The 24,591-nt window shown below is 37.1% G+C and overlaps 6 protein-coding genes and 1 long non-coding RNA gene across 9 annotated transcripts; 6 read left to right on the forward strand and 1 right to left on the reverse strand.

Moving 5' to 3' along the window:
* LOC104754437 (probable transmembrane GTPase FZO-like, chloroplastic) lies at positions 74-5,358 on the forward strand. 2 transcript variants are annotated; one of them, XM_010476633.1, is made up of 11 exons: positions 74-632; positions 752-1,302; positions 1,423-1,491; positions 2,078-2,275; positions 2,365-2,496; positions 3,057-3,143; positions 3,233-3,673; positions 3,779-3,946; positions 4,205-4,435; positions 4,658-4,773; positions 4,930-5,358. In XM_010476633.1, exons 1-11 carry the CDS (start codon positions 134-136, stop codon positions 5,228-5,230), a joined length of 2,793 nt encoding a protein of 930 aa, XP_010474935.1. In that variant the 5' UTR covers positions 74-133; the 3' UTR covers positions 5,231-5,358. The 2 variants fall into 2 exon arrangements, with proteins under 2 accessions (XP_010474935.1, XP_019094757.1); XM_019239212.1 differs by lacking the exons at positions 4,658-4,773; positions 4,930-5,358 and having other exon boundaries at positions 4,019-4,247.
* LOC109129853 lies at positions 5,547-6,658 on the forward strand. Its single transcript, XM_019238814.1, is given in 3 exon segments — positions 5,547-5,564; positions 6,241-6,351; positions 6,353-6,658. Coding segments are annotated over 3 exon segments (318 nt in total). The 3' UTR covers positions 6,542-6,658.
* Positions 8,846-9,928, forward strand: LOC104754438 (protein FANTASTIC FOUR 2-like). The gene has a single exon (XM_010476634.1). The coding sequence runs from the start codon at positions 8,991-8,993 to the stop codon at positions 9,735-9,737; it is 747 nt and encodes a 248-aa protein (XP_010474936.1). The 5' UTR covers positions 8,846-8,990; the 3' UTR covers positions 9,738-9,928.
* LOC104754439 lies at positions 12,678-14,768 on the forward strand. Its single transcript, XM_010476635.2, has 7 exons — positions 12,678-12,934; positions 13,438-13,495; positions 13,572-13,880; positions 13,970-14,018; positions 14,119-14,213; positions 14,303-14,391; positions 14,482-14,768. The coding sequence occupies exons 1-7, from the start codon at positions 12,786-12,788 to the stop codon at positions 14,537-14,539; spliced, it is 807 nt and encodes a 268-aa protein (XP_010474937.1). The 5' UTR covers positions 12,678-12,785; the 3' UTR covers positions 14,540-14,768.
* Positions 14,934-20,170, forward strand: LOC104754440 (DNA repair helicase XPD-like). The gene is made up of 13 exons (XM_010476637.1): positions 14,934-15,065; positions 15,225-15,783; positions 15,913-16,193; positions 16,542-16,624; positions 16,736-17,139; positions 17,273-17,466; positions 17,558-17,738; positions 17,883-18,007; positions 18,215-18,304; positions 18,415-18,493; positions 18,588-18,664; positions 19,680-19,788; positions 19,891-20,170. The coding sequence occupies exons 2-13, from the start codon at positions 15,250-15,252 to the stop codon at positions 20,008-20,010; spliced, it is 2,277 nt and encodes a 758-aa protein (XP_010474939.1). The 5' UTR covers positions 14,934-15,065; positions 15,225-15,249; the 3' UTR covers positions 20,011-20,170.
* On the reverse strand, positions 20,563-22,169 carry LOC104754441 (basic 7S globulin-like). The gene has a single exon (XM_010476638.2). It carries the CDS (start codon positions 21,994-21,996, stop codon positions 20,698-20,700), a length of 1,299 nt encoding a protein of 432 aa, XP_010474940.1. The 5' UTR covers positions 21,997-22,169; the 3' UTR covers positions 20,563-20,697.
* Positions 23,806-24,568, forward strand: LOC109130174. Of its 2 annotated transcripts, none has more exons than XR_002036283.1 (4): positions 23,806-24,046; positions 24,217-24,297; positions 24,391-24,427; positions 24,530-24,568. It is a non-coding gene; the product is annotated as an uncharacterized LOC109130174 (long non-coding RNA). The 2 variants fall into 2 exon arrangements; XR_002036284.1 differs by having other exon boundaries at positions 24,391-24,431; positions 24,530-24,567.

The following is a 24,591-nucleotide window of genomic DNA, read 5'->3' on the forward strand; positions in this document are numbered from 1 at the left end:
CCGACTGTGTTTATAGCATCATTAGCTTGCGATGGGCCAAGCAGATATTTAAGAGATAAGAAAACTAATCAGAAACACAGAAGAAGAAATCTCAGTCTCTCTCTCTCTCTCTCTCTCTCTCTCTCTCTCTTCAATGAGAACTCTAATCTCTCATTGGCAATGTGTGACGTCACCGTTTCTTATCTCCGCCACAACACCACCGTTTCCTAGCCGGTGCTGCCGATTAGCGTCGTCATCGTCCTTTTCTCCTTCACGTCATAGGCGTCTATCTTCTCTCTCGATCAGAAACGTTTCGCATGAATCCGCCGATCAGACTTCTTCTTCTAGGCCGCGAACTCTTTATCCTGGTGGTTACAAGCGTCCCGAACTCGCCGTTCCTGGTCTACTTCTCCGACTAGACGCGGATGAGGTTATGAGCGGGAATCGTGAAGAGACTCTCGATTTGGTCGACCGAGCGTTAGCTAAATCGGTTCAAATCGTTGTGATTGATGGTGGAGCTACCGCCGGTAAGCTCTACGAGGCGGCTTGTTTGCTGAAATCACTTGTTAAGGGTCGTGCTTACCTCTTGATCGCCGAACGTGTTGATATCGCCTCCGCCGTTGGTGCTACTGGTGTTGCTCTCTCCGACGAAGGTAAATTTAATTTCTGCAACTTCATTCGATACAGCTCCCTAGTAGGATTTGTTCATTACTATTTTCATGGTGAGAGTCCGCATTTGGTGGTTTGAGATGTCTCCAAATGCTATGTACAGGTCTTCCGGCCATTGTGGCAAGAAACACATTGATGGGATCCAATCCCGACTCGGTAGTTCTTCCTTTGGTAGCTAGGATTGTGAAGGATGTTGATTCTGCTCTAAGTGCCTCTAGCTCTGAGGGTGCTGATTTCCTTATACTTGGATCTGGTGAAGATGAACAAGTGGGTTTATTGGCGGAATCTTTGTTGAAGAGCGTGAAAATACCCATTTTTGTGACTTGCAGAAGCAAAGGAGAAGAAGCTAAAGAAGAATTGCAGTTGCTGAAATCAGGCGCTTCTGGTTTTGTTATATCGTTGAAAGATCTGCGTTCTTCTAGGGATGTAGCTCTTCGCCAGTGTCTTGATGGACCTTATGTTGTGAATTATGAAACACGGAACGGGAATGAAAGCATCCTTAACGAAAAACCATTTGTTGAGGCTACTGACCTGCTGGAGAAAAAGAATTCTGCTGGCTTCATAAAATTAGAGGACAAACAGAAGCAAGTAATAGAAATGGAGAAATCAGCGTTGAGAGAGACGATTGAAATTATCCATAAGGCGGCTCCACTGGTGATTTTTATTTAACACATTTGGTAGTTGAAGTCAGTTTTCTTGAAATGGTTCTAAACTAAATTTTCTGCGGTTATAATTTGGTTTAATTTGCTTCTTGGTACTGTTTTTCATTAACAGATGGAGGAAGTTTCCCTTCTAATTGATGCAGTTTCCCGGATTGATGAGCCGTTTTTAATGGTTATAGTGGTAATTCTGCACTCAACTCCGTCAATTGTGGTTCCAGGAATTTGCATTGGTATTAGCTCTATATTCATTAGAAACATCTTTAGTTACACACTTTTTGCCAGCACTAGATAACAATGGGCATGCTTCTAGTCACTTCTTCTTGTTGTGCTTCCCAATATTGTGCTGTCTATAAGTTATTCAAATGAATTATCATCATAATCCCCTCTGATTTTGGCTCCGTCTTTCTCACTGTCCATGCTACTATTCCTATTTCCTCTTAGATTTGGTTATAGGGGAACTGCATTTTTCTTAACTGTACCATCCGCTTGTGGAGACGTGGACATAGTTTTCTCGCTTTTTGTAACTTGTGACTTGTGAGTATGCTGTTCAAGCTATTTGGTGGTTAGAAGAGTAAATACATTATCGTGTAATTCTGTTGAAGCATTGCATGTGATTTCCATCGAATTCTAACTAATCTCCTATATTATTCTGCATTGGGTTTTTAAATTTGGAGAATGTTTATAGTGGGACAAGTAGCTTTTATGCCAACATAGTTTTTCTATGGAACTAAGTTATTTGACTGGAATCCAAAATTTGGTGGTACTAGGGGGAATTTAACTCCGGAAAATCAACGGTTATCAATGCACTTCTTGGGAAGAGATACCTCAAAGAGGGGGTAACCCCCACTACCAACGAGATCACTTTTCTGTGCTACTCGGACTTGGAATCCGAAGAGCAACAACGCTGCCAAATGCATCCAGATGGCCAATACATCTGCTATCTTCCTGCACCAATACTTAAGGATGTGAGTCATTCGAACTTCTACCATCGTAGCCCTGAACTTTTTTTTAATTATTTGGAGGAATTGACTGGGGTTGTTCTCCTTTTGAACAGATAAATATCGTTGACACACCTGGGACCAATGTGATCCTTCAAAGGCAACAACGTCTTACAGAAGAATTTGTTCCACGGGCAGATCTGCTTGTTTTCGTTCTTTCTGCTGACCGCCCTTTAACTGAAAGTGAGGTAGAAGTTACTGTTTTTCCTGGCAGGTTTATTGTTGTTGCTTTTGCTTAATATCTATCTGCCTTAGTAGCTGGTTAAATCTGTTTTTTTTTTTCACAAAAGTAATCAGTAAAGTCATGTATAGACCATCAAGACCTTGTGAAGGGGAAGGGAAGTTTTCACTAGGTTCAGTGCATATATCAAGGTTTTCTTGTTATAAATTTGAATTAGACTAAATATTTTCTCAAGTAATGGGTGTTATAGCTATTGCTGGAACCAGTATGTCCTTATGGTCCATATTGTGGTAAGCTTAGGACAAGACACATGAGAAGTAAATTGTTATTGGGTCCAGCAAAACTGATTTTATGTCTGTAGCAAATTGTATGTACTAATTTGGATCATTAATGAAAGTACTAATTTTATAGTTTTTTGGTTTTTATTTTAAATATCCGCAGAAGTTCTCAAAAGTGGAACAAGCTTCTCAGTGTTATCATACCCATGTCAATTATATCTCTACGTCTACAGCTTCGTGCTGTCGTAATTGCACTGTAGGCTGATTTACATCTCTTTGTGTTTGTCAGGTTGCGTTTCTCCGGTACACACAGCAATGGAAAAAGAAATTTGTGTTTATTCTGAATAAAGCTGATATCTACCGTGATGCTCGTGAGGTTTATCAGAAACAAGATTTATGTCCTTCCCTTAATAGTTTCTGTAATCGCTGAATTTTCTTGACTAAAGATTAATTTTACTGCTGCAGCTTGAGGAGGCTATTTCATTTGTTAAGGAGAATACACGGAAGTTGCTTAATACAGAAAATGTGATATTGTATCCGGTGTCCGCACGGTCTGCTCTCGAGGCGAAGCTTTCAACAGCTTCTTTAGTTGCCAGAGATGATCTTGAGGTTTCAGATCCTGGTTTTAGTTGGAGAGTCCAGAGCTTCAATGAACTCGAAAATTTTCTTTATAGCTTCTTGGATAGCTCAACTGCTACCGGGATGGAGAGAATAAGGCTTAAATTGGAGACACCTATGGTGATTGCTGAGCGTCTCCTTTCTTCTGTGGAATCTCTTGTGAGGCAAGATTGCCTAGCTGCTAGGGAAGACTTGGCTTCAGCAGAAAAGATTATCAATCAAACTAAAGAATACGCGCTTAAGATGGAATATGAGAGCATTTCTTGGAGAAGGCAGGCTCTCTCGTTGGTATAAATTCTATTAGATATATCTTGTTGAATTACGTAGGAGGAAATTGGAATGTTCTAACTTGGCTTTTTTTGTGTGTGTTTTGTCGTCTGGATTTGATTGCAGATTGATAATGCCAGATTACAAGTTGTTGATCTTATAGGAAATACCCTGCGGCTATCAAGTTTCGATCTTGCGATCTCTTACGTGTTTAAAGGGGAAAACTCGGCCTCAGTGGCAGCTACATCCAAAGTTCAGGGTGAAATACTCGCTCCAGCACTCTCAAATGCTAAAGTAAGTCTGATGCTTTAGTCTTTGAGTATTGCCTAACTGTGGAGGTCTGAGATATGGTCTCTATTCATGCAGAAATGAAATAGTCTAACCTCGTCTTGTTTACACCTGATTGATGCCTGGTTGCTGGTTTCTAACCCTAAGGGAATTGATTCTGGCTACTCAGAGTGCCTTCTATTTGTAACCATTATCTTTTTCCTGTTTGGACATTATGTGAATGTGAGGAATCATTTATTTGTTTTTACATTTACTGGTGTGCAGGAATTGCTTGGAAAATATGCTGAATGGCTACAATCAAATACTGCCCGTGAAGGAAGTCTGTCCCTGAAATCATTTGAAAAGAAATGGCCAACATATGTCAATTCGAAAACTCAATTGGGAATAGACACATATGACTTGCTTCGGAAAACTGATAAAATCAGCTTGAAAACAATTCAGAATTTGAGTGCCGGAACCACATCGAAACGATTGGAACAAGATATTCGAGAAGTGGTGAGTTTCAAGTGTTAAATACTTTTCTTCTAACTTGAATACGGTCGATTATGGTGTCATGATCTTTATCATTGTTTAGTTGTGCCATCTGTTCAATCCGAACCTAAGTCCTGGCAGAGATGTTTATTTCAGTACCGTCTTTTCCCAGATACTTTGTCTTTATTCAAAAAATCAATCTGAGTGACACTTTTGACATAATAGAGTTTTGCTTGCCTTTTCTAGTTCTTTGTGACAGTTGGTGGGCTTGGAGCTGCGGGACTATCTGCATCACTTCTAACCTCAGTGCTACCCACCACACTGGAAGATCTTCTTGCACTTGGTCTTTGCTCCGCTGGAGGGTAATAACACCTTCTCTAGTTTCCCCTTTTTGCCATCGTCTCATTATCCGCACGTTCTTATATCACGCCCTAGCGTACTTTTTTTTTTTTTGCAATTAGAGGCATATTATAATTTAAGATATACTGGCTGTATGTATAACATAATCGATGTTGCAGGTATGTGGCTGTAGCAAACTTCCCATATCGAAGACAAGCTATAATTGGTAAAGTGAATAAAGTGGCTGATGCATTGGCTCAACAACTAGAAGATGCTATGCAAAAGGATCTTTCAGATGCGACGAATAATCTAGTAAACTTTGTGAATATCGTTGCCAAGCCTTACCGAGAAGAAGCTCAGCTAAGACTTGATCATCTTTTAGGAATTCAGAAAGAACTATCAGATATTAGAAGTAAATTACAGTTGCTACAAGTTGATATTGATAACCTTCATGTATTACGAGACGAGATGAGACTTTAGCTGTTCCAACACAATGTCGGGTTTCCCCTTCTTGACATTGTTCACTGGGGACAAGTGTATGTACTTTGTCATAATGAATAAGACCTGCCAGTTCCAACTTGAAATGGACTCACTGATAGTTTATTGAATACCAATTTCAAAAGATTAGAGTGGTTCTTGAAAGAACCAACCAATAGCATTATGGGCATGAAACTCTGGTATAATGTTTTTTACTTCTCTTTTCAGATTGATTGTGATATAGATAACTGGATGAACTCGAAGCTCAGGAGACTTGTTGGGAGGGAACATATTCTTCGGTACGATTTATAAACTGCATATGTACTTCACATCACAGGTTAGTATATAAATTGACTCATTTTTTATGTCATTGGGATATATGTTCTCCTGGAGTTCGTGAATAGCTCGAATAAATTTCGCAATCGATTCTCCGCATAGGGCGTTTAAACTTTCTTGTTAATATACTAATCTCTTGACTTTAGTGACTTAAATATGGAAAAAAGGATTCGTAGTATAGGTTTCCATGGAGAGTAATTCTCAGCATATGCTAGCTACGGTTTAGAAAGATAAAAGCGCATAAATTTCTTATCTAGGTAAGGATTGGTTCAAAAAGTTTTAAATTCCAGAATTGGTAGAATAAACCTTGGTTAATGCTTGATACTGCAAATTATTTAGAATTAACGTTAGACTAGCATTATATAAAAGCTTGTTCATAGGTTCCTTGCCGTTTTCTAATGAAAGTCTCAGCTTTAATCTAGTGACATGTATGCTTGATAACCAAACCTTTTATTTTGTTAAAAACAAAGAGAGAATATTATGTATGGTCAAAAGTTAAGAAAGAGAAAATTCCCAGTTGACATGTTTTTGTGTAAGCATGAAATAGATTACACCTTACTTTGTTGCTAAAGAAAAATAGACTAGCTAAATAATATTAAAGTTGCAGAAATTTGGACAACAAAAAGAAAATTTTGAAGGGATCTAGCCTTGGATTGTCCTTTTAAATTGGGGACCAGAAGTGGAATGATGATTCAGAGAAAGCCCACCTTTTTTTTGGTTCTTGTTTCAAGGTTTTGCTTCTTCTGATTGGTTTACACAAATCTAAAACTAAAAAAGGGGAAAACACTACGGAAAAACAGCGATTGGCGAATGCAAGATTCGGATGATCAGGGAGGGCTCACTAGAGAGAGAAAACAAAGGTACAGATTCTTGCCTATAGCTTTAGTTACCTGTAAGTTACTACACACGTTGTTAACTCGGCTTTGTCGACATTTCAGTACCAAAAACCTTTTGTTTTCACAACACATGAAGATTTGAAAAGTTTTCCTCACTTGAAATGGAAACTTCTTTTGCTACCCGTAGCTTTTTCATCTACTGTTCCATTAACTGAATATTGTAATAGACATCACTTACTTACCATCTCTGTTAGTAATAGTATGANTAATGTACTGTTCCATTAACTGATTATTGTAATAGACATCACTTACTTACCATCTCTGTTAGTAATAGTATGAGACATCCTTATTATCTATGTCCTGTGACTGACCCTACATTTATTACTTCTTTGAGAACCTATCGACTAGAGAGGAGTCACTCTCTAACCCAAGCATTGATTCGTGCTCCGTAACACGTTTCCCAATAAGTTTTCTACTACAGGGCCATACATGGTTTAAAATCATTCATTACAGTTGAGGTGTAGATTAATCATAAGAAGAAAACTCAGTTTTCGCATGTTGTACTTCCTTTATTTTGGATCTGGTTACAATGTACCAAGAAGTGTTAGGAAACTGTCATAATGATCTTGTGGTGCTGCAATATCAGAAACACAATCTCGAGGATTTGGACATGAAACTGATTTCGGGCCGTTGTTCTACTTTTGATTGGTAAGTCTGTTACTACTGCTTTTGTTTGATTATTGGCTTACTCTAACCAATTTCGAAATAGAACTATAGAAGCATGTACTCGATAAAAATGCCGCGTACAGTATATGGTTATAATCGGTTTAATACTCACATCAAAAAGGGAAATTGTTTGTATATATACATAGGTATGTTGATTGTAATTGTTTATGGTTCATATTAGTTTGCATTTACAGTTTCAAGTTGGTAGTGTAACTTAGGTCCCAGGAAAGTGTGGACTTCGAACTCTTTGTCTTTGTGATTTCTCTGCCTTCAATTATTAATTTTTGGAAACATTCATCAGTGAGGGCATTTTGGTCTTTCATTGTCACTTTCGAAGGCAAAAGAATAACTGGGATTATATATAGAGCGTTGGGTACGGGCGGTGTGATCGGATGATATATTGTTATCCTGTATTCGAGATTTGGTCTGAACGGATCCGTATGTGAGTCGCGCATAAATACTACCGTTTATGTGATTCATTGTTCAGTTCAAATTTCAAATACTACCGTTTATGTGAATCTTGTAGACACAGTTGATTTCACTAGATCAAGTTATAGCCACAAAATTTGAGGAAAAACCCAAAAATAAAAAACATCTCAAGCGACTATAGGTTAGGTGAGCCTCTTCAATAGGGTACTTTCACTACATGTTTCTTTTTTTTCTTCTACTGAATTTAACCGGTTAGAAAACAGTCCGGGCCGGTTATTTAATACTACTGATTTTTTATGTTCTTAAGATAAAGAATGTAATTTTCGTTCAAAAAAAATAAAAAAAAATAAAGAATGTAACTTTAAGAATTTGGTCGATCGGTTAAAAAAATTACAGCCAAAAGACAATAGTTGGCAGAATTTTGAGTTATTGCTTTACAAATTTGCTACAGACTAAAGCTGTAATATGGTAAAAGGATTATACTTTTATTCGGAAAAGATCAATTATGTTGGTATCAAAGTTTAACAAATAGTTAAAACAAAAAAAAAAAAAAAAAAAAAAAAAAAAAAAAANAACGTTGTCAATTGTGGTGAGAATAAACCGGGTAATAAATTGATGCAATCTTTATTTTAATCCTACATCCTAAATAAATATAAAAATGAAAGCCCGTTTTTTCCATTGTGCTACGTACCGCTTGATAGGCCGAATATGCGTGTTTAGGTTTGCATAATATTTAATACGACGAACTTATGGATATACGATAATGTCCGTATAGACAAAACATAAAGATTAAAGAATATACAAAACTAAAAATGTACTAGTATACCGGTGCGGCGTTCAAATGATGAAAGAATTGTTTGTAGAATTTGACAAGTGATAGAATTTTATCAATCAATGATTTTTTTTTCCTTTCCATTTATTAGATGTAGTAGTTGATTAGTTTAAATATCTAGTTTAATGGTTAATTTGTATCAATACGTTGTATTATACTTGATTAGGCTGCTGAAAAGTTAAACATATATTGTAGACCACAGAAATAAAAAAAATTGAACACAGATTTGTGCACGGTGAATATGTGGATCAAAGTCTAATGGTTTGTATTAATTAATATAGAGAACTATACAATATTCATTAATTTTTTAAAAAGTAAAAATTGTTCCAAAGATTTTAGTATAGTTCCATGGAAAAAGAGACTAAAAGAATCCAATGCCAAGTGAACTCGCCACTATAAATACTTGTTCACCCCTCCCTCTTCCCTTTCACATTCATTCATCTTTTCTTAATTAATTACCTCATCCAATCATTTTATCTCTCTCTCTTTCTCTCCGATTTCCATTGTTAAACGAAAAAAAAAAAAAAAAAACTAACGAGAAAAACCGAAAGATCTCTCAATAACAATCACATAAATCCTTTGCTTTTTTCAAGAACAAAGAAAAATGTCAGTTACCGTTCTGGAAAACCAAAGAAACGAAAGTTTCTGTAAAAAAGATGACATGGTTGGGTTGAGTTTCCTTCAGTCTATGTCCGATATAACTGCCATTGTCCAAAACAAAGAGGATAAAGCATATGTTCACCCCATCGAGAAACGCTCTGTTTCTAAACTGAATGAGAAGAGCTTAGAGATGTGCACTGAGAGCCTTGGGACCGAAACAGGAAGCGAGAGTGGTGACGAGTTGTCATTACTTGCGTTGGAAGCAACCACCATTCCTAGGGTTCCTTCTCCTCAGCCGAGACGCCGAGAGCATGAAGACACTAACTTGCAGGCCAGGAAATCAACGATGAGTCGCAACAACAGCTTCCCGCCGCCGATAAAGTTCGTTGAAGATTCGAAGTATAATCGTATGGTGAGATGGTTGGGAGAAGATGGTCGACTTGTGGTTCAAGCAAGTAGGGTTCCGTCTCCTCCTCGTTGCTTTGTAGCAGAACGTGGTGAAGGAAGGCTTCGTCTCTGCTTATCATCAGAAGGCAATTCTCTACTTAGGCACAACCATGCAGAAGAAAAAGAGCAAGACGAAGAAACAGAGGAGGGCGTCGATGAGGAGGAGAACTGCAGTGAGAACTTGGAGGGTCAAAATGGAAACAAGAAGTTTAGCAGATTAAGCAGCAGATGCAAGGAGGAGAATGGTCGTGAGCCTAAACCAATGCTTACTTGGAAGCAGCAGCAGTTTTGGGTCGCCACTTAAGACTTAACTCGAATTAAAATCGTTTAAATGTGGGTTTTATGTTAGTTATATATTATAATATAGTAGTTATAACTTATAAGTTATATTCTTGTCTTTTTCTAATTTTTAGTATGATTTCTCGAGGGGAATGTGGAGTGTTTTCTATTTCTGTTTAATGTAATGTTAAATAGGAATTATATATTATTGTTATATATTGTTGTCATATCGATCTTTGAATAATCATAATAAAAAGAAAAAAAAAAAAACTGAATACTGTACTAGCTAGTTCTCTTTATTTTGTACGTGAAGGAAGAAACAAAAAAAACACTCCCGAAACGTCCTTTAGCTAGGAAGCTTCCTAGAATGATTTTCCCAAACGCAACTTTTTCCCCGTTTTCCACTCACGTTCATTTGCATTGCATACATTTCCGATTGGTAATAACAAATCAAATAAAATTTCGTAGTTGTAATTTTCTGAGCGGTTCATTTCTTTCCAAAACAAGATATAGCTAGAGATTAAAGTTTCCAAACAAACAAAAAAAGAGAACAACAGGGAAAGAAAGAAAGAACAAAACCCTCTCTTAAGAGTTTTAAAACCGCATTATACAGTATGTCAATATGTGGTGATTTAATGAAAATGAAATGTTACAAATTATTATATAGGAAAGGCAAGCATGTATTTCTGATAACAAGAAGAAGTATACAAAATTGAAGTAATGAAATGAAACGAAGTGTTAATTAGTAAATGGTTACATAAATATTTTACGTTCGAAAATCATATGTGGTACGTACAACGGCCACATGAACATTATGAGAGATTGTTCCCACACGCCCACATGACCATCACATGGCAAAATCTGCTCTATCTCCTTTTTTATTCCCACCAAAATTTTTATTTGTCTCTTTAATTTTGCTTTTTGGTGCTCTCTCTCTCTCATCTCATCTCATGACTCATGTACTGATTCTGTTTCTGGATTTTCCTTGTACGAATTGCCAAGAGGCTCTCTTACTTTCTTTCCCCTAACTTTCTATTTGCGTTATCATATCCTACCAAGGTTGCATGACCTCATTTATATATAAATTTACTTTTTAATCATTATATATATTTCAAACGGTATTGTTTCACCTGTACTACGTACGTGGTCTAGCTCATGGACATATTAGTTATTGCTGATACACTAATTATATAGAACCGGTAGGTATCATCATGTAGACGTTGAAAGTATACGTTAATGCGTGCATGAGTGCATCAACTCGAAACCGATATGCATATTGTTGTTTCACCAACATATATATATATATATATAGTATTATATACATATGATGAATCTTTTGTTTTCTAGTTTTCCGTCATTTCGTAATAAGCTGAAATGTTATTGCAGTAGTAGTTTAGTTTCCATTTTATCATATGGATAATTCTACATCATTAGTTCATGCTAGCTAGCTAGTTTAATGGTTTCAATTCCTTTCGTTTCGAGTTTAGTTACGGTTGGCCACTTGAAATGTTTTTAGTATTTATATTATAATTAGCTAGCTCGCTCCTATACATTTTAAAAACTAATTTAGAATTCCATCCAAAACCACATATCAATCTTTATATATACACTAAAGTCAATATCCAAAACTATGGAGTTATATTAACTAATGTATATATATATATGTTTACGAATTTTTATTTCTGTAGATGGTTATAATTCACGGTTATAAAATTTCACAAGAAACTGTTGTATTTTTTTTTTTTCTTCTGAATATATTCTCCGACATGGACGAAGAAAATTAGTCACAGAGTATCCGTACATATATATACAAATTTTGCAAAGTATTCACCAATGAGAAATAGACAACATATGAGTAAAAGTCCAATCCAAAGCCCCAAAAGTGTGTAAAGTATATAGTATTAAAGAGTATTTTGTCCCTCTGCAACTGCAAACGAATATCGAGAGAGAGAGAGAGAGAGAGAGGGAGCTCTATTTCTTTCTGTGGTTCTATGCGCCACTTGATGCTTTTTCTTGACCACTATCTCCCTGCGGCACCCATTTCTGTGATCTTTTCAATCATTCTTTTTAAAACAATCAACCAACCATTTTTTTTTCTTCCTTTTACCCGCTCTTTCTATTTTTGAGTTCCTTCTTTAATTTGTTTGGTTATATATAATTAACTTCATCTCTTTAACCAAAAAGAATCACCAATTATATAATGGTAGCTAGTCACTATATAAATTATGGCAACGAAAATAAAGTCATTACGACAATAATTTCATAATGCATGGTTAATATGTGCATACATTATAATTTTGCTACGATATAATGTCTCGACTAATATATATGATGAAGTTCGTTATTGTGTGCGCAACAAGATGTTTTCACAGTTTTAGTTATGTCTCCTTAATGGCATAAACTAATTTTAGTGGATCCCAATATCCGAAACATAATTATACAGTAGGGTTTTTATTTCATAAAGTGATATTATTTTGTAATTACTCTCAAGTCGATGTTAACATGACCAAAATAATACTATACGTACTAGTCGTAGATAACGTGGTCATGAACTTATTACATTCGCTTATTCGATAGCAAGTTAGTCAATAAAACTAACATGTTTATATTTATCAAACTTTGGGGAACTTTAACTCTAACTGGACTTTACACAATAAATTTTTAAAAATCCAGTAGAACATTAAAAATGACTTAATCAGAAAAATTTTAAGCTACAAAATATTATGTTGATTAAATTAATAAGTTTTAAGTTATCTTGTTGATGTGTAAAGCTCGAGACCAAAGGATAGGCCGAAGATGGGCCTAATAATGATTGCCATATAACGTGAAGCGATATTTGGTAGCGGCCCAATACATACAACAAGGTTAAATTTGAAAAGTGTAGGGGTTGATTTGTTATTCTGATTCTCTCTAGGGTTTTGTTTGTCATTTACATCTTCTTCTTTTTTCCCAATCCCCTCTTTCCTCTTCTTCTTCTCTCCCCCGCCTACTGACTCTTTTGTTTGTTTGTTTCAAATTTCTACAGTAACTGAAACACTCAGGTTTTTCAATTTCTCAGAGCTTTCGATTGACGATGGAGATGCCCGAAGGAGAAGGAACTACAGAGGAGAATTACGATGTAGATATCGCGACAACCGCTTCTTCGCTAGGCGGCTCCGGCGTCTTCCATATTATCAATGACATAGTCGGTTTCGTCCTCTATATGCACCAGCAGATCCCTTCGTATGTTATCTATTCCTACTTTTCATATCTCTATGCTTCGATTTATTCTGATTTCATGTTCGATCTGGTGGCTTCTTTGTCTGTTCTTCAATCTCTTCGCGGATTAGTTTGTCTATTGCGTTCGAATTCCTGAGATTGTGAGAAGAGCAGAAGATTTTTGTTTATGAATTTCATGGATTAGTGTTAGTTTAGAGAGATTAAGATTGTGTTACCAGAAATTGAAATGCTTCGAGGCAATTTTGTTAATGCTAAATTCGAACTCTGGCTAAATCTTTGTGAATATATGTTGTTATTACTCCAGAAGCTCTTATTAAACGCTCAGATTTTGATGAGTTGTGCACATTAATTCTACTTGATTCTAGAACTAAGTATCATCCACTATGATTGTTATTTTGTTGTGGATTAGCGTTTACTGAATACCAAAACTAGAGACAATTTTGCAGCTTTTGGTCTTGGCAACATTATCTCTTTTACCAGTTCGCCTTTTGGTTACATCTGTGCAGGGTATTACAAGATATGAGTCTTGAGTTTGATGGATTGCAGACAGAATTTATGGATTTGGTATGTTAGTTCTACTTAAGCAATTTTCACTCTACGGTTAGGGTCTTTTTCACATTCTAAGAACCTTAGGTTGTAGGAGGCGAATCTTACACAACCTGAAGTGAAACCACTGGTTAGAAGAAAACTGGTGAGTAGAAAGAGGGAGGTGAAGAACGAAATTAAGAAACTGGAGAAACTGATGAAAACCATCTCTAGTCTCCGAAGTGCCCTGCAGTTAATGATCCGTGAAACTCCTGGCATTCAGAAAGTTGTGTTGATTCTTGGTGGTAGTCCATTACGGCCTCAAAAAGCTTATGAGTTGTTATTCACACAACACAGTGACTATGTTATGGGATACGAAGGTGACTTTGCTAAATCTAAAGCTGCAGAGGCACTTTCAAAAAAGGTTATTTCCTACCTATGTTCATGTTGCTTGGGATTTGTTCATTCTGAAGTAAGAAATGTTGATCCCATCATTCTTTTTTGGCTATATAGACTATCCGAGCACTGATATCGACGGGTGCTGGATCAACTTCTTACCCAGGTAACTTTTGCTTAATCTGCATTTTGTGCCACTGCATAAACTGGCAGGTGACTTATGGTGTAAACTTTAATTGATTTTTCCCCTTTCTTCTGAATTACAGGTCCAATGAGGCTCTTCATATTGGTTCATGCTCCGCCTACTTTGAATATTCCCCAACATTTCCTTCCTAAACGAGACTTCAGATACAACAGAAAGGTATAAACTTCTGCTAATTCTATTCACACATCCATGTAGAAGCTTTCAATTTCAGTATCACCTGCAAACGATCTCCTTTGTTATTGCAGTTTGTGCCTTCAAAGTTGAGATTCAAGTGCAGACATCAAGAAAGTGCCACAAACTCTTCCCTCAACTCTAGCACAAGTGATTTGATATGGTAGTTCTCTTATATTCACATTTCTTTAGTTTACACACAATATAAGTTCTTGACCGGATCTTTTGATAATTCCCCTCTGTGTCATTGCAGGTTTCAATGTCGACATGTGATAAAGGGCTTAGCTTTCCATCAACCAGTGGAAGAATAAGACGTGAGAGTTTGTAACTCTCTAGTCTCTATTGTTGTAACTAAACCCAACCCAGTAGCAGACTTTAGATACAAATCAGGATTTTTCTATCAATTCCAATTGTGAGAGAATACAACATGTACTTTTTTGTGTGTTTATTATCACCTTAAGAGAAAAGAGATGCTTATTGTGTGTAAACACTGCTTTCCTTGCATCTTTATGGAAAAATCAACTAGGATTAAAGGGGTCAGTCAGATATAATTTTTTCCTTTTTGGACAAATCTGTTTAAAAAATCTATTTTGTCGAGAAATTTAATATCTATAAAGTTAGGGGGTCAAACGTATAAAACATAAATAAACAGGGGTTAGAATGAAAAAAGAACAAAACTTAAGTTTTATAAAAGAGGATCTTCTACTTCTGCCTTCTCCTCCCCTGGTTACTACGGCGAACACCGGCGCAATTCCTTCTTTTGTTTTACCGAAGCTTTCTCTCTTGAGTTTGAGTCAGTCGTTAACAAACACCGAAGCTTACATTACCTAACCACCAGTAAGCTTTCTCTCGCTATTTTTTCTTCGATTGATTTCAGTTTTTCGTTGTTTAGGTTTGTACACTCCAACTCAAATCGCTTGTTTTCGCTGAAGTGAATTCGAGTTTTTAGGGTTTCGTAAGTTCTAAATTCTTTCGTCTACCAATTCCGATTTCTAGGTCTTAAACGAGGAGGAAGAGGAAGATGATCTTCAAGATCGAAGACGTAACTGTCTACTTCCCTTATGACAACATATACCCAGAACAATACGAATACATGGTTGAATTGAAGCGAACCCTAGACGCCAAAGGACATTGTCTTCTCGAGATGCCTACCGGAACTGGTAAAACCATTGCCCTTCTCTCCCTTATCACCAGTTATCGACTCTCTCGTCCTGATTCTCCGATCAAGCTTGTTTACTGCACTCGTACTGTCCACGAGATGGAGAAGACGTTAGCTGAGCTTAAGGTACTCCATGACTACCAAGTACTCCATCTCGGCACCCAGGCTAAGATTCTCGCCATTGGTCTTTCCTCTCGGAAGAATCTTTGCGTTAATACAAAGGTTTTAGCAGCGGAGAATCGTGATTCTGTTGATGCGGCGTGTAGGAAACGGACTGCTAGTTGGGTTAGGGCTTTGTCTACTGAGAAGCCAAATATAGAACTCTGTGATTACTTTGAGAACTACGAAAAGGCTGCTGAAAATGCGCTGTTACCTCCTGGTGTTTATACTTTAGAGGTCAGAATTAAAATTGTTTTTTTAAGGCTTTTCACATTTTGTTTCTTGATCAAGCTTTAGCTTTATGACGACCTCTTTCGAGGTTACTTGCTGATTTTGGCTAATGGTATATATGTGTTTGGATTTTAGGATTTACGGGCGTTTGGCAAGAATCGTGGATGGTGCCCTTACTTTCTCGCGAGGCATATGGTTCAGTTCGCCAACGTTATTGTTTATAGCTACCAGTACTTACTGGATCCTAAGGTTGCTGGAATTATATCGAAGGAGTTACAAAAGGAGTCAGTTGTAGTGTTTGACGAGGCCCATAATATCGATAATGTGTGTATTGAAGCACTCAGCGTCAGTGTGAGGAGGGTCACACTTGAAGGAGCTAATCGAAATCTTAATAAGATAAACCACGAAATTGATAGGTACGCCAACTTTTTTCCTACATAGCAGATGCTCTTAAATTCTCTTTAACGTGCCGCTCTCAATACAACAATAAATATAGTGATAGGGTCTTTTCATTTGTGAATTGAATTTTCTTATTGATAACTCCAGTTGCTGCTTGTTGGTTTTCTTTTGGAAGTTATGTTAATAAGAAAATGATCTGCTTTTATAATACTGCTTTTGTCGGCATCTTAAGCACATGAATGTCTTGTTTAGTAATCCTGGGGTGCATAATTATCTTGGTTTAATACAGGAAGTGACCTGATTATTTGCTGATACGTATTTTTAAGTTCTTATTACATTATTAAAATTGTCCAACTGGTAGGAAGGTTCAAGGCTAATGATGCAGGAAGATTGCTAGCTGAATATAACCGACTGGTTGAGGGTTTAGCACTGAGAGGGGACTTATCTGGTAAGTATGTGTTCAGGAAGGTGATGTGTGGTTTGGTTGAAACACACACAAAGTACTGGGCATATTTTCTAATTCTATGAACTTGACGCAACATAAATTTTTTTTCTGCAGGAGGTGATCAATGGCTTGCAAACCCTGCACTGCCCCATGATATTCTCAAGGAGGCTGTCCCGGGGAATATCAGACGGGCTGAGCATTTTGTGCATGTTTTACGCCGATTACTTCAGTACTTGGGGGTACGGCTGGACACTGAGAACGTAGAGAAAGAAAGCCCTGTTAGCTTTGTATCGTCGCTGAATTCTCAGGCTGGAATTGAGCAGAAAACACTGAAGTTCTGTTATGACCGGCTCCAGTCTCTCATGCTAACCCTTGAAATTACAGACACAGATGAGTTTTTGCCAATCCAGACAGTGTGCGATTTTGCAACTCTTGTTGGGACATATGCTCGGGGATTTTCCATCATAATTGAGCCTTATGACGAGAGAATGCCTCATATTCCAGATCCTATATTGCAGGTAAACATGGTGTTTATCTACTTTCTTTCGAGTATTGTCACTTTGGTTTCAAAGATATTAGGACTCAGATGTAAATGCTACTGTTTGAATAATTGATAAATGTATCTGAAACATATATTCTTTTGTATTTTAGTTGAGCTGTCATGATGCGTCTCTGGCGATCAAACCAGTGTTTGATCGTTTCCAATCAGTCGTAATTACATCAGGCACCTTGAGCCCAATTGATCTTTATCCCCGTCTTCTTAGTTTCACTCCTGTTGTTAGTCGAAGCTTTAAGATGTCAATGACACGAGACTGCATCTGCCCTATGGTTCTAACTCGGGGAAGGTATGCTGTTTATAAAACAATACCTAAAGACTAACCTTATTTTTAATCTTATACTGTATGTATATACATTATGGGTTGTTTTCTTTTTCAGTGATCAGCTTCCTGTTAGCACCAAATTTGACATGAGAAGTGATCCTGGTGTTGTGAGGAATTACGGAAAGCTTTTGGTAGAGATGGTATCTATTGTTCCTGATGGAGTTGTCTGCTTCTTTGTTAGTTACTCATACATGGATGGCATTATTGCTACATGGAATGAAACTGGAATTCTGAAGGTAAGGTCTTCTTCTTCACTTAACCATGTCAGTATTTTTTTTTCACAGTTCTGCATGAATTGGATATCTGAAAATATTTGTGTCTGTGACAAGCATTAATGTATATGTGTATACCAATACTACCAATGCTCTTAATGTTTGTAGGAAATAATGCAACAGAAGCTTGTTTTCATCGAAACACAAGATGTTGTAGAAACAACATTGGCACTGGATAATTATCGCAGGGCTTGCGATTGCGGAAGAGGTGCAGTTTTCTTCTCCGTGGCTAGGTAAAATTTCTATTTGTGAATGGTAGATGGTTTGGAATTCATAGCAAGGAATTTTTGGTTCTGCTTCTTTGATTCTGTATTATAATACTGGAATGTCTATTCTCTCTTATTTTTGGTTAATTAATAAATTTTAAAGAGGTTTCAGTTCTCTACTTCTCTTTTAGAAATTTCGAAAGAAAGTGATCAAATATTGTATTTGAACGGCAGGGGGAAAGTTGCTGAAGGTATCGATTTTGATCGTCATTATGGAAGACTGGTTGTAATGTACGGAGTGCCTTTCCAGTATACGTTAAGCAAGTAAGTACTCAAATGAATGATTATCCTTTCAATTTCTGGTTTTCTGGTTTTATATTTTCATAGTGCGTGATTAGTGAGAGATGATAAGATGGAAACGGGAAAAATTTCAGGATATTACTAGCAAGATTGGAGTATCTGCGTGATACATTTCAGATAAAAGAAGGCGATTTCCTAACTTTTGATGCATTGGTAAGATTCTTACTTTATGATCATATTATATTTTGTTGCAACTCTTTACCTGTTTGTGACCGTTGATAACTCCTTTTGTTGTCTTTTAATACAGAGGCAAGCAGCTCAATGTGTAGGGCGAGTAATCCGGTCAAAGGCTGATTATGGGATGATGATATTTGCAGACAAAAGGTATATGCATTGCATAATGTTTCTCTCTCTCTGAGCCGGGTCATTTACTCTCTGAGTCCATGAGTCGGGTCATTTACTATTTACCAAATGTGATTCTTTCTATACTCTATCTAGTAGTATATTAAGNGCAAGGAATTTTTGGTTCTGCTTCTTTGATTCTGTATTATAATACTGGAATGTCTATTCTCTCTTATTTTTGGTTAATTAATAAATTTTAAAGAGGTTTCAGTTCTCTACTTCTCTTTTAGAAATTTCGAAAGAAAGTGATCAAATATTGTATTTGAACGGCAGGGGGAAAGTTGCTGAAGGTATCGATTTTGATCGTCATTATGGAAGACTGGTTGTAATGTACGGAGTGCCTTTCCAGTATACGTTAAGCAAGTAAGTACTCAAATGAATGATTATCCTTTCAATTTCTGGTTTTCTGGTTTTATATTTTCATAGTGCGTGATTAGTGAGAGATGATAAGATGGAAACGGGAAAAATTTCAGGATATTACTAGCAAGATTGGAGTATCTGCGTGATACATTTCAGATAAAAGAAGGCGATTTCCTAACTTTTGATGCACTGGTAAGATTCTTACTTTATGATCTTATTATATTTTGTTGCAACTCTTTACCTGTTTGTGACCGTTGATAACTCCTTTTGTTGTCTTTTAATACAGAGGCAAGCAGCTCAATGTGTAGGGCGAGTAATCCGGTCAAAGGCTGATTATGGGATGATGATATTTGCAGACAAAAGGTATATGCATTGCATAATGTTTCTCTCTCTCTGAGCCGGGTCATTTACTCTCTGAGTCCATGAGTCGGGTCATTTACTATTTACCAAATGTGATTCTTTCTATACTCTATCTAGTAGTATATTAAGTGTATGCGCAAGTATGTGGGATCACCTTGAGAATAGAAGATTGTTTCACAGTTCCTTAAGAATGAGAAGAAATTCTTAGGACATGAAGAGAGACAGATATACTTATGTTTGGTTTATAATGTCACATTTGTTTGGTCTAATCTTGCAGATATAGCCGTCATGATAAGCGGTCCAAACTACCCGGTTGGATACTTTCACATCTGCGGGATGCACACTTGAATCTAAGCACAGACATGGCTATTCACATTGCTCGAGAGGTAAACCTATGTAATTCACTGCTTTTCGATAAACTCACAGTGAAACAAAGAACAATGGCATTAGGAATAAGAAATTGTTTTGGGGGGGTTTTGTTTTGATAGTTTCTAAGGAAAATGGCTCAACCGTATGATAAGACGGGTACAATGGGAAGGAAAACTCTGTTGACACAAGAAGATTTGGAGAAGATGGCTGAGACTGCTGTGCAAGACATGGCTTATTAGTAAACCGGTTCGTCTTGTTTTTGTTTTGGTTTAGGTCTATCAAAAAATATTTCATAGCAAAATATTTCACTAAAGCTCAGAAAAGTTCGGTTTTGGTTTGCTATATTAGGAAAATTGATGCTTAATTTTAAGGTAGCTATATTATATTTACTTCATTGCATCATTATTCTGTTGAAGTATTAAAGAGTATCGCAAGAAATTATTCACTGGCTCCTTGCTTGCTAAAATACATGAGACAATATCATATGATAGCAGCCACTGAAACACATAAAATTCCTAAGAGAATAATCAGATATATAAGTGAAACTGAAGTAGGCCGAGTTAGAGCGACGGCCCAAACGTATATAACTAAAAAATCTAACCTGTTGGTTACGTATGATTGTTTCCTATCATAGTGAAATTGTTGACTTTAGTTGCCTGCAACTGCAACTCATGGCCTTGGCTGGGGAACCAAGGTTTAAAATTTGAGTAATGAGTCGTATGTTTTCTCTCCTTCAGCTGGGAATGAATTCGAGACAACCACATCATCTGCAACTTTAAATTCGAGACAACTACATCAATATTATTTATTGAGATCAAATGATAGAAAATGACATGAAAATAAGCTCCAAAATAATAACATAATAGATTCTGAAACACATTTGTTTTTTTGGCAAGGAAATTGATAACAACAAAAATTAATCCAATCTAAGCGGTGGAAGTGAAATTGAAGTTGGCGCAGTTAGTGCTACGGCCCAATAAGGTAGAACTGAACCCAAATCTGTTAGTCGCCAAATCGAACTCAACCAAATTATCCTCCAACTGGAACCCTCCGATCACCACAGAGGTTTTCGCGTCGACTCCTCCGTCAACGAAACCCAAACAGATGACGTCATCTCTGACACTCACCATCGAGTTGGCTCCGAAGATCCTCCACACGACGTCCTTGCTGTGAAGCACAAGCTGGATCTCCGGCACGGCGTATCCCACGCGCGTGACGCCGACGTTCTCAGTTCTGAAACACGCGCCGAACGGTTTCACCGACGCAACTCTCGTCATGTTCCTCGCCGCTGCTTGCCTAACGAACTCCGACGTGAAAGAATTATAGATGGATGACTCCATCACCGTGTAAGGATTCACGGAGCTGATCTTGGTTCCTCCGATTCCAGTGCTGCCGTCAATCTTCAAAAGCTTTGGACTGATCGGAACCGTTTTATCGACGATCTTAATCGCCGTCACGCCGATGAAATACTCTGGGGATTTCTCGTTCTGTATAAACGGATTGATGAGAAGCGGCGTCGTTTGGAGCCGCGAGATCTGGATTCCGGGGAGGAAAACGTAAGGTCCGTTGCCGAAGAAGGCGACTCCTTTGCCGGAAGTTAGACACACGGCGAACTTGCGGTTGAAGCTAAACGCGGCGGCGAACTGAGACGGTAAGCCGATGTTGTGACGTCCCATTCCGGCCATACCAACGGCTCCTTTAGCGAGTCCTTTAAGAAGAGACGTTGATCCGCAACTGAATATCAGATTGGGGTATTTAACGAACGGGCCAGGATTGGATCCGTTAGTGGACTGGATCGAGACGACGTCTATAATATATTCGCCGGAAGTAGACCATCCGGTGACGGAGTTTTCAGGAAAAGAGCCGCAAGTGTTGTTACTACAGCCAGGACTGGGAGGGGAGAAGCATGTGCCGCAGCTGATGGAGCGTGCGCGTGAGCAGACGGCGGAGTTGCAGCGAGGGGAGCGGTAAGTGGTGGAGACGTAGCCTTTTTCACAGTTGACCCAGGTATCTCGACCGCCGAGGTCGAAGACGAGGGAAGCGGGGACGAGAGGTGTGCGTTGGTTGATGACGGTTGTGTATTGGAGTGTAGAACGGTCTTTTGTTATTGGGAGAATGAGAGCTTTAGGTCGGAATGATGATGATGTTTTAGCAGATGATGATGATGAGAGTGAGAAGACGATGAGAAGGAGAACGGAGAAGAAAATGGTAGGAGAGGATTCCATTGTTAAGCTTAAGAGATGATGAAGAAGAGGATTGGTGTGTGAGTGTGTATTTTTATAGGCGCGGCAACGTTTTGTTGTGTGTCCGTTTTGAATAATTGAAGTAATGGTGTGACGTTTTTGACTTGTTAATGATTATGATTTCGTAGTTTTTTTGCTTCTCATTATACATCTGAAAATGACACAAATCAAATCTAGTTCTTCTTATTTTGGGTTAGTACTAGTAGACAAAAGAATAGTTTACTGTTGTGTCTTCTTACACTTTTGGTATCAGTCTTTGTTTACTCTGCTTTATTAAATGAGATGATTTTTTTTTCTTACTACGTACTATCTTTAGTTGATATGGGTCTTTGTTTTATGATTAAAGAAGACTAGTTAACTAATGAAGGAATCGTACGTGATTAATTTATAGAGTCTGACAATAAAAATAGTAGTTCTGAAGAGAGGAGGAGGAAACACCGTGGATCATGATGATGGGGCAAGTGGGCGTGGGGGTGCCTTTCTTGACTATTCCCTCTTTTCTTTATTTCTCGTCGATTGCTTTCAATAATTTACAATTTGTCAGTCTCTCCTCGATTGAATGAATATATATATATATATATATTTGTTACTAGCTACTACTACAGTATATATACATAATCGACTGTAATCACAGATCACTCCCGACACGTCCACAGATTATTATTATTAGTCTGTAACGATCATCTTCCTTCTTCTTTTTTTAAAGACCTCTTTTGATATATCATCTCTTTATCAAATATCGAAAGTTTTGAATTCTGCGTTACCACTCTTTTTCGAGAAGATAAGGCCATGCCAGGCTGAGAGTACACTGTATATATTAAGTAAAAAATAAAATACATGCTACCTGATCTGTTCCCAATAGATTAATGTTGAGTTTTCTCTTGTTCATAAAAAATGCTTAAGTAAGTAGTAGTCTTTATTTATTTTTTTATTTCCATCCATTAAAAAGAAACACAAATATGTAATGATTAAATATATTTATTATTCTAAATATGCATGAAAAGCTCAAAACATTAGTAGAAATCTACTAGAAACAGTGGGTATATTTAATCATTACGTACAAATTTATCCATATAACTATGATCATACATAATAATAATAGTACATCAAAAGCACTGCACATTTTACTACTAGTAAAACGTTTGGAAAAGACGTGAAATTGTTTACTGGAATCATTTGTTTATGTTTCAAGTTGCTCATATATATGTCGAATCTATACTTATTTAAAATAGATTCTAAATGCAACCCAAGCATTAATTAATACTCCTATACAGTATAACGTGACCCAAAAGCTTTTTTCATAGTAAATGATGAACATAACATGTATAGTTGCACATTCTTTATTACTAATATTTTAAAAAGTAAAAGAGATTAGTAGTATTATTATATGACGAAAACCGACAAAAACCCCATCGAACGAAGCATTGATTTTGAAGTGTAACATCAGTGAATTGATAGATATATGCGGAAGAGTATAAAAAACACGTTACTAGTTTATTATCATCGTTCACGCCTTACAGATAACTACGACGGGCGTCCATTCAATATTTAGTGAAAGCCCATCTACATACGAGAAAGACCCATGGTAAAAAGCCCATGATGATCCAATTTCGGCGATATTGATATTGATCATTCTGGCGTTGACTCAGGAGTCAACCAAACCCAAACAGATGATGACGTCATCATCATTAATAAAACGTAATATTTTCCTTTTTTTCTTTTTTCTTATAACGTCTATATTCTTCTATAAAAAAGTTCAATTTCCTTTTTTCTTTTAGGGAAACAGAACAGAAGAGCCAACAACAACATTAAACACAAAACCCATCTCCGTCCGTCGTTTATAAAATATCAGTCTCAAGTCTCAACAGTCAACAATATCAATCTCTGTTTCAGAAGAAATCAACACACACACACTCTCTCTCTCTCTCTGATGGACCCACTCTTTCTCTCGCTGATGATGGGTTTTTGAAGAATGCAGAATTAGGGTTTATGATTGGATGACCCAAACAACAAAACAACGACGACGTCAATGGTAAGTTAAGGTTAATTTGAAAATTCTTAGGGTTTTCACTTAGGGGTTTCGTTTAGTTTACTTGGGCTCTCTCTCTCTCTCTCTCTCTCTCTCTCTCTCTCTATTAGATTTACAAATTAGCATCTGACGCTTCTTCTTCTTCTTCTTCTTCTTCTTCTCTCTATTTGCAGATCCTCGGAGATGTTTCCAAGAATCAAATACTGATTCTATAGTAATTGTTGGTGTTTAATTGACTCATCACTACAACACAAGTGAGTTTCTTTTCTTCGTATTCTGATTTCAATCCCAATTTTGTAGCAATTTGATTTTGGTATTCTCTAATACCAAGTGTGTTCCTGTTGCAGGAGGAGGATACTTTTCACCGTCAACGAGAATGCTTAAGTAAGTAAGTCACGAATTTGGAACTGACCTCGTTTGATCTATGTATTTGGTTTTTGTTTTGTCTTCATGCTCCTAATATACTTCAATTTCCATACTTGCAAGGATCTGATGATGAGGATGGTGAACCAAGGGTGTCTTCTCTTCTTTTGGGGTGAGATTTGTTT

This window comes from Camelina sativa, chromosome 17 (genome assembly GCF_000633955.1).
Source record: "Camelina sativa cultivar DH55 chromosome 17, Cs, whole genome shotgun sequence".
Lineage (NCBI taxonomy): Eukaryota > Viridiplantae > Streptophyta > Magnoliopsida > Brassicales > Brassicaceae > Camelina > Camelina sativa.

What these genes read in the sequence shown, in the direction of transcription:
- LOC104754441 (XM_010476638.2), bottom strand. Translation starts at nt 21,996, where the DNA reads ATGGAATCCTCTCCTACCATTTTCTTCTCCGTTCTCCTTCTCATCGTC.
- LOC104754440 (XM_010476637.1), top strand. Translation starts at nt 15,250, where the DNA reads ATGATCTTCAAGATCGAAGACGTAACTGTCTACTTCCCTTATGACAAC. An exon ending in ATGGTTCTAACTCGGGGAAG is followed by an intron (nt 17,467 to 17,557) that starts GTATGCTGTTTA and finishes TTTCTTTTTCAG; the next exon opens with TGATCAGCTTCCTGTTAGCA. An exon ending in TTCCAGTATACGTTAAGCAA is followed by an intron (nt 18,305 to 18,414) that starts GTAAGTACTCAA and finishes GAAAAATTTCAG; the next exon opens with GATATTACTAGCAAGATTGG.
- LOC104754438 (XM_010476634.1), top strand. Translation starts at nt 8,991, where the DNA reads ATGTCAGTTACCGTTCTGGAAAACCAAAGAAACGAAAGTTTCTGTAAA.
- LOC104754439 (XM_010476635.2), top strand. Translation starts at nt 12,786, where the DNA reads ATGGAGATGCCCGAAGGAGAAGGAACTACAGAGGAGAATTACGATGTA. An exon ending in CAGAGGCACTTTCAAAAAAG is followed by an intron (nt 13,881 to 13,969) that starts GTTATTTCCTAC and finishes TTGGCTATATAG; the next exon opens with ACTATCCGAGCACTGATATC. An exon ending in AGCACAAGTGATTTGATATG is followed by an intron (nt 14,392 to 14,481) that starts GTAGTTCTCTTA and finishes GTGTCATTGCAG; the next exon opens with GTTTCAATGTCGACATGTGA.
- LOC104754437 (XM_010476633.1), top strand. Translation starts at nt 134, where the DNA reads ATGAGAACTCTAATCTCTCATTGGCAATGTGTGACGTCACCGTTTCTT. An exon ending in TCCATAAGGCGGCTCCACTG is followed by an intron (nt 1,303 to 1,422) that starts GTGATTTTTATT and finishes TTTCATTAACAG; the next exon opens with ATGGAGGAAGTTTCCCTTCT. An exon ending in GAAGGCAGGCTCTCTCGTTG is followed by an intron (nt 3,674 to 3,778) that starts GTATAAATTCTA and finishes ATTTGATTGCAG; the next exon opens with ATTGATAATGCCAGATTACA.